Source organism: Gopherus evgoodei, chromosome 23 (assembly GCF_007399415.2).
Source record: "Gopherus evgoodei ecotype Sinaloan lineage chromosome 23, rGopEvg1_v1.p, whole genome shotgun sequence".
In the NCBI taxonomy this organism is placed as follows: Eukaryota; Metazoa; Chordata; order Testudines; family Testudinidae; genus Gopherus; species Gopherus evgoodei.
The window spans coordinates 2,232,953-2,241,072 of NC_044344.1; the positions used below are offsets into that span (position 1 = coordinate 2,232,953).

The 8,120-nt window shown below is 58.5% G+C and overlaps 1 protein-coding gene across 1 annotated transcript; it reads right to left on the reverse strand.

Annotated features, from left to right (window-relative positions):
• Positions 1-1,982: 1,982 nt before the first annotated feature.
• EIF1 (eukaryotic translation initiation factor 1) lies at positions 1,983-4,696 on the reverse strand. The gene is made up of 4 exons (XM_030540904.1): positions 4,519-4,696; positions 3,921-4,084; positions 3,237-3,338; positions 1,983-2,831 (listed from the first exon to the last, which is right to left on the reverse strand). Exons 1-4 carry the CDS (start codon positions 4,547-4,549, stop codon positions 2,787-2,789), a joined length of 342 nt encoding a protein of 113 aa, XP_030396764.1. The 5' UTR covers positions 4,550-4,696; the 3' UTR covers positions 1,983-2,786.
• Positions 4,697-8,120: the final 3,424 nt, after the last annotated feature.

The window sequence follows — 8,120 nt, forward strand, 5'->3', positions numbered from 1 at the left end:
GGGAAATAGATCTGACATCAAAGGCTGTTTCAGGGAAGCCAGTCAGACCTGGCTGTAATTTAACAAGAAAGTCAGGCTAAAAGCACGCAGCTCCCAGCTCTGCCTTCAGTCGTACCTGTTCCATGGAAGTGGAGCTGATTCAGCACCACCCCCAACACAACCTTCATCTTTCTCTCCTTTCAGGTTACATCCCCCCTCAGTGGTGTGAGGAAACTGCCAAGCCAAGCCAGGCAGTGTCTGATCTATTATGGTGAAACCTCTGTAGCTTCTGAACTTTGTTGGCAGATGTCAAACCCTGGAACACTTCTTCCTCCATTCAAAAGAGCCTCTCACCCTAGATAAAAAACTTGTCGTGCTCCAGCTACACTTCAAGCCACATTCCTGAGTGTATCTGTATTAGAGACGCACCCACAAGCCACCACTACCCAACTTCAACATTTTTGATGCTTACAACAAAGGTGGGCAAGTTCCTTTATTGGACTGTTGGTGAGAGGCTTTCAAGCCACACAGCTCCTCTTCGGGTCTGGGAAAGGGCCCAACATGGCTAGTCACACTACAGGGTCAGGCTAACAACTCAGGCCTCTGTCCACACCAATTCAACACTGCAAACATGGCTGCCACGTGGTGACTTAGCTACGGTATTGTGAGGTAACAGTGGGAGGAAATTCCCACTCAATCCCATAGGGGCTGAGGCACTGCCCCCAGCAGGGCTCACTAGCTTTTCATAGAAATCCAACCAGAGCAACTCTGTGTTCCATTCTATGAATCCAAAGTGAGCTGTAGCTCACGAAAGCTTATGCTGAAATAAATTTGTTCAAGTCTAAGGTGCCACAAATACTCTTTTTTGCAGATACAGACTAACAGCTGCTACTCTGATCCCTGGGAAGGGTTGTCCAGATGTTTGCATAGCAACAGCTGGGGACTATCAATTGCTCACAGGGCAAAGCTGGAGGAATATCATTTTGTAATGCTATTTAACAGTCAGAAGAACCACATAGAACTAGACCACTATCTAAAAACAGGCTACAGAGGGGCCAGGGTCATTAAAGCAGGAATGGCATGAAGTCCCAATGCACTGCCTGTACGAAAGGATGACACTTTGTGGTACCCATGTGGGTGTAAACATCCGTTAAATGAAGCTCCCTAACAAGCTGCTGCCTCAATTCTTTTAATAGTGGGTGGGATTTGCTATTCTAACAAGTGAGGCCAACACAACAGGCTGAGTCACTGTTTGCCACTTTGGCAGGCAGATTAGGAAATAATTGCTTTGTGCTAAATCAGCACGAAGTTGTTGAACACCAACCTATAGAAACAAGAAGGCAATGCCCATACGGCAGCTCGTGATCACTGGTTCAATGCATGTTTCCTCCACAAGGATGTGCTACACTACACCTGTATGTGCATGGTGCCTGCCTGCAGAGGCCTATTTGCAGCAGTGCGAGATCACAGGAACAACCTGGTTCAGTACAGCAAAGCCCTTGTTTGCTTGTCATTTTAGGCACATGACCTCCCCTACTCACTTCACAGCTCCTGTCTGACCTAAGGTCAGTTTAGAGCGTTGTTTTAACTGTTGGTCTCAGGACTATAAAACAGGTGAGATAAACCGTTATTGGATTAACTTCTGTGGGCAAAAAGTTTTGCACTTAAAAAGAGGCTCTCAGGTCTGGGAAAGGTACTCGGTGTCACCCCTAATGCAAAGTGAACAGAGCCGGGCCAATTAAAGATCCACCTTGTGTGCACTATCAAGGTCTGCTCCTGCCAGTCCTAGCAATGGGAGGTTGTTTGATGGCTGTGGAGTGCTATGGGAGCTGATGCAACAAAGGAAGCCACCTACATTTTGGTGACTCACCTCTTGGTCATTTCCCACCCCCAGCAGAACAAGCCAATTTGCTTGACTAGCATCCAGTACATATGGCCCCAACGTAGACAGCAGCAACTAGAGACCCTCTGGCTCAAACAGGAAATTGAATCCACCAGACAGATGTTTTTGAAAACCATTTTTATTTAAATAAGGGTTTAAATACATTACATACAACATTAAAACTGAAACGAAGAATCTGTTCCTTCACAGGGCATTGGGCAGCAGTTACTAGTAACATATAAGCTCTGCAGCTCTATCTACAATGATTCAAAATTGATCCCTTGTCAAAAGTTTAACCCAAGGTAATGTTTCCTTTGAGCACTCTACTCCAGTAGCTTTGGGTTTAGTGATACCAACAGCTGACGTCGCCTGGGGTCGAGACATTCAGCCTTGGAGAAGTTCTTCTTCCAGGTATCACCTAAGGCAGATTTCTTCAGTTGCTCTTCTTGGTCGGTCAGTTTGCGCCCAGACTGTGACACCTCCAGAAGCCACCCCTGCCTACAGGATGCTATTTCCCCATTCAGTGTCACAGCTCATGTTTGGTGCCTCCTGCCATTTAGGAACACAACAGGCACCTCAATTATTAAAGTCCATTTAAATGGTAAGGACGCTGGACTGAAGAGATATTCAGACAGTCTCTGGACAGACATGTTGAGTCCCCGGACTTAACACAAACTTGTTATTTTTAGCCTCAGGTTGGACACTGCCTGATCTACCTCGGTTTAAATGAGGGACAGCAAGACGAGACAGCATGGCTCTGGCCAGTTTATTACATCGCCGAGTTACACTAGTCCAGACTAGACAGCGGACTTCAGATGGTTACATTACACAATCCAGCTGGCTTTAAACTTATGACAAGGGACAGAATGGGATTTTACTCATTGCAAGGGAGTCCTCACTTAGTGCGTCAGAGATCCACAGGCACTTAAAACCCATGGACCTTCAGCTGGTCGTCTTTAGCCAGACCAATCTGTGAAGAAAAAAAGACATGACCATGGCTTACAGAACACTAACCTGGTGGACGTCTAGACATTCAGATACTGCCCAAGTAGGACAGTAAAATTACCAAAGCTCTTGTCACCAAGGAAGCACAAAGCTATAACTTCTATAACTAGGCTGAGTCCTCAGAAAAGCAAGATTATAATCAAAACAGGTTGAGAAAAACACGGGTAATTTACTGAGTGCCCCTCCACCCCTTCTTCTGATTCTTATTCTACCTTTTGGTATGATGAAGTACCAGATCCAACACTAACAGCTCATTAAATCACACCATATAAAGGCATCTCTTTAAATATAAAGAAATTACATTAAGGTTGATGAATAGTAAACAATCTGCTAAGTTCTGGAGCACCAGTTCTAGAAGGGAAGGTCATACCTCAATGAGGAACTGGCATATGTTCTTGCGCTGGTCACCTTGCAGCTGAATCACTTCTCCATATTCTGGGTGTTCAATCACAGTACCATTGCAAGCAAATTTCTACAAGTAGAAAAATCACATTTTGTCAACACTGCAGTGCAGTCAGGTGTCCGCCTGTCCCGTGATTCAGGAAGGCAGGCACACACCACACAAGGTCATCTTCCCACATGGAAACAGCGGAAGGATTCAATGTACTTGGTTCTGTCCCGGGAACCCAGGATTTTTTTATTATTCTTTTAAATCGAAGGTCTGTAACTAGTCCCTTCAGATGCTCAAGACTTCAGTTTAACAGCAGCTCCACCAGCTAATATTTATCCTCATGTGCCCCTACCACTCAGCTCAAGGCACCTTCTGATCCCCTTTAGTTTAGAAGCATTCATGCTTCACTCCCCCTGGCAGCCTCCTCCCCCATCACTACCCGCAAGACACCCCATGGGACAGCCCCCCCCCCAGCACTCCCAGGGGCAGCCCTCCCCCCGGCCAGGCAGCTCGCTCCCCCCCGGGCTCTCCCCCCCCCCCGGCCAGGCAGCTTGCTCCCCCCAGTAGCGCCCCCCTCACTGCCTGGCAAAACACCCCATGGGGCAGCCCCCCCGCCCCCCCAGAGGGCACCCCCCAGCCCCCCCCCGGCAAGGCAGCCCCCACCTTCTTGAAGGCCTTCACCAGTTTCTTTTTGTCGTAGTCATCCGCGATGCCCTGGACCGTGGTGAGGGTCTTGCGGCCGTTGCGCTGCTGGATCCTTATGTGGATGTAGTCCTCCGCGCCGCCGGGCAGCAGCTCATCACCCTTACTGGCATCCGCGAAGGGGTCTGCGGCGGGGCGTGACGTCAGAGCCGCGGGCCCCGCCCCGGCAACCCACGCCCCCGAACCAGCGCTCGCCATTGGGCGGCGGCCGCGCCCGTCTGCGCAGAGCCCGCCCCTCCCGCTGACGCAGCGAGCCGGGGAATTGTAAGTGCGCCAGCGAGCGGCCTCCCGCGCCCCGGACCCCAGGTTCCCCCGGGCACCCCCGCCCCACAACCCAGGTTCCCCCCCCAGCCCAGGCCCCCCCCCCGCCCCACACCCCAGGTTCCCCTCGGCCCCCCCCCCGCCACGGCCCAGGTTCCCCCCGCCCCGGACCCCAGGTTCCCCCCAGGCCCCCCCCGCCACGGCCCAGGCCCCCGGCCCAGGGAGCAGGTTCCCTCGGCTCCCCCCGCCCCCGGCTCCCCCCGGCCCCAGACCCCCGGCCCCGCCCCCCGGCGCTCACCGAAGGAGTGGAGGTTCTGGATAGCGGACATACGATACGCTTCGCTTCCCTTCCCTCGGTGCAGGCGGCGGCGGGGCTGGGCGGGGCGGGCGGCAGCGGCTCGAGCAGGTCTCTCTCAGGACGGCGATGCTCTCGCTGTGGCGGCTCGAGACCGTGTCAAGGGGGCGGGACTGGCACCGCCTGCTTATATAGCCGCCCCTTGTGACGCCAGCGCGCACGGGAAGCGAGCGCTGCGATTGGCTGGGGGAGGCATACGTCACCTCGCACGGACGGGGAGCCGCGGCGTGATTGGCAGGGGTGGGGCCGGGCGTGTGTGCGCTGGGGCCCGGGAAGGGGCTTGGCGCATGCGCCTTCGGGGGAGCGCGGGAGTGTGGTGTGGAGCGGAGCATGCGCAGTGGGACGGCCTTAGTGGGACAGGGCCGCAAGGTGGGGGAGGGGAGCTGGGGCCTTCTCCCCCCTTCCCGAGCCCAGCGCCGACCCCGGCCCCTCCCCCCACACGCCCCTCTGAGCCCCCGGCCACCCCCCAGCACCCGGCTGCCAACCCGCCGCAGGGCCTGAGGCGCCAGGAGCTAAAGCTCCGGGGACAAAGCCCAGCGCAGCCGCCCCAGTGCCCCCCCCAGTGCCCCCAGCCCCGCCCCAGCCCCTGTGCCCCCCCAGTGCCCCCAGCCCGGCCCCAGTGCCCCCCCCAGTGCCCCCAGCCCGGCCCCAGCCCCTGTGTCCCCTCCAGTGCCCCCCCAGTGCCCCCAGCCTGGCTCCAGTGGCCCCCCCAGTGCCCCCAGCCCCGCCCCAGCCCCTGTGCCCCCCCCAGTGCCCCCAGCCCGGCTCCAGTGCCCCCAGCCCGCCAGTCCCGCCCCAGTGCCGCCCCAGTGCCGCCCCCAGTGCCCCCAGCCCGGCCCCAGTGCCCCCAGCCCACCAGCCTGGCCCCAGTGCCCCCCCCAGGGCCCCCAGTGCCGCCCCAGTGCCCCCCCAGTGCCCCCAGCCCTGCCCCAGCCCCTGTGCCCCCCCAGTGCCCCCAGCCCCGCCCCAGCCCCTGTGCCTCCCCGAGTGCCCCCAGCCCGCCAGTCCAGTCCCAGTGCCCCCAGCCCAGCTCCAGTGCCCCCAGCCCGCCAGTCCCGCCCCAGTGCCCCCAGCCCGGCCCCAGTGCCCCCCCCAGTGCCACCCTAGCCCCGCCCCAGTGCCTCCAGTGCCCCCAGCCCCCCGCAGTGCCCCCAGCCCGCCAGTGCCACCCCAGTGCCCCCAGCCTCACCCCAGCCCACCAGCCCGCCAGTCCCACCCCAGTGCCCCCAGCCCGGCCCCAGTGCCCCCAGTGCCCCCAGCCCCACCCCAGCCCCTGCGGCGCCCCAGTGCCCCCAGTCCGCCAGTCCCACCTCAGTGCCCCAAGCCCGGCCCCAGTGCCCCCAGCCCACCAGCCTGGCCCCAGTGCCCCCCCCAGGGCCCCCAGTGCCGCCCCAGTGCCCCCCCAGTGCCCCCAGCCCTGCCCCAGCCCCTGTGCCCCCCCAGTGCCCCCAGCCCCACCCCAGCCCCTGTGCCCCCTCCAGTGCCCCCAGCCCCGCCCCAGCCCCTGTGCCTCCCCGAGTGCCCCCAGCCCGCCAGTCCAGTCCCAGTGCCCCCAGCCCAGCTCCAGTGCCCCCAGCCCGCCAGTCCCGCCCCAGTGCCCCCAGCCCGGCCCCAGTGCCCCCCCCAGTGCCACCCTAGCCCCGCCCCAGTGCCTCCAGTGCCCCCAGCCCCCCGCAGTGCCCCCAGCCCGCCAGTGCCACCCCAGTGCCCCCAGCCTCACCCCAGCCCACCAGCCCGCCAGTCCCACCCCAGTGCCCCCAGCCCGGCCCCAGTGCCCCCAGTGCCCCCAGCCCCACCCCAGCCCCTGCGGCGCCCCAGTGCCCCCAGTCCGCCAGTCCCACCTCAGTGCCCCCAGCCCGGCCCCAGTGCCCCCAGCCCCTGCGGTGCCCCAGTGCCCCCAGCCCGGCCCCAGCCCACCAGCCCCGCCAAAGCCACTGCGGCGCCCCAGTGCCCCCAGTGCCCCCAGCCCGGCCCCAGCCCACCAGCCCTGCCCCAGTGCGCCCGGCCCCAGTGCCCCCAGTGCCGCCCCAGTGCCCCCAGCCCACCAGTCCTGCCCCAGTGCCCCCAGCCCCGCCCCAGCCCCTGTGGCACCCCAGTGCCCCCAGTCCCTGCGGCGCCCCAGTGCCCCCAGCCCCGCCCCAGCCTGCCAGCCCTGCGCCCGCAGGGCGACTGTCACAGTGAGCCAGAAATCGAGCGAATCCCCTTTCAGAACAGGCCAGTCCCTAGGAACCCCAACACTGTGACGAGATCCCCGGCGCAGTCTGGACTGGGCCCGCTGTGCCCCCCGTCTCTCCTCCGGCCCCTGACTGTCCCCCATCCCCGGCCCCTGACTGTCCCCCATCCCCAGCCCCTGACTGACCCCCATCCCCGGCCCCTGACTGACCCCATCCCCGGCCCCTGCTTGCCCGGAGCTGATCAAACAAAAGAAGCAACAAGCAACTCAAGCCAAAACCAAGCCCCATTTCTGTTTTTTCCTGAGTTTGGCATGTCTGGACACCACAGCCCCACACTGGAAGCATGTGGTGTCTGCCCAGTATGCCTGGGACATGCACTGTGTGTCCATCTGCATGAGAGAGCAAAACGTGCTGACCCACCGGGCAGAGGGTTTGGAGGGGACTGTAGGTCGGGGGTAAAACCAGGATTTCATGGGAGCTATTTATTGTTATCATCACTGATAATTTTGAGGCTCTCAAAAGCAGATGAGAGACAAGGTGGGTGAGGTAAAGTCTTTTATTGGATCAACTTCTGATGGTGAGAGAGATTGTGTCGCTCGAAAGCTTTTCTCTCTCACCAACAGAAATTGGTGCAATAAAAGATATTACCTCACCCACCTTATTTCTCTAATATCCTGGAACCTGCATGGCTACATCAACACTGCAGGAAACACAGAGGAAGGTAAGATCCTGCGCCGAGAATCTTGACCAATTAAAACTCTCAGAAAAATGTGCAGTGGCCAAATGCTGCTTTGACAAGGAGACACCCTGAGCTGTAGGCTGTAATTCGTCCCTCCTGCAACGCAGGAAACTTTCTTCTGAACCTGTTTGGAAGCATACAGACGCCAAAAGCAGGAGAGGCAGATGGCTTGTGGAACAGAACAGAAGACGTGTAGGATGCAGCATAGCCTCCACTGCGTACAGCTCCATCCCCAATGGATTTTATTTCAGCAGAGGCTGAAATGTTTACTTTTGTTACTCAGATCCCAGGATGGTGACAGGTGTAGTGTGAAACCCAGCAGGTAGATAGGGATTCAGAGATGCAGACTGATTCCTTGTGCTCTCTTCCAAGGCTGACTTTCCAGTACAGCCACAGCTATTGTTAAAGAAATCACCTTAATTACCATTAACCAGCAAAACCAGTAACAATAGTTGATCTTGTCACTCTTAAAAGCACCTATGGGGTCCAGCAGCCTCAATGTTGGTCATTAAGACCGTCTCGAGCTGTGGTTTTGTCAGATGGCAAGCAAAGCACTGCTGGGTCTCTAGTTAGATTTTCAGGGTACTCTTAAGCTGCTGCAGAACGTGGTGTCACTGATTCCCTTTGAGCAG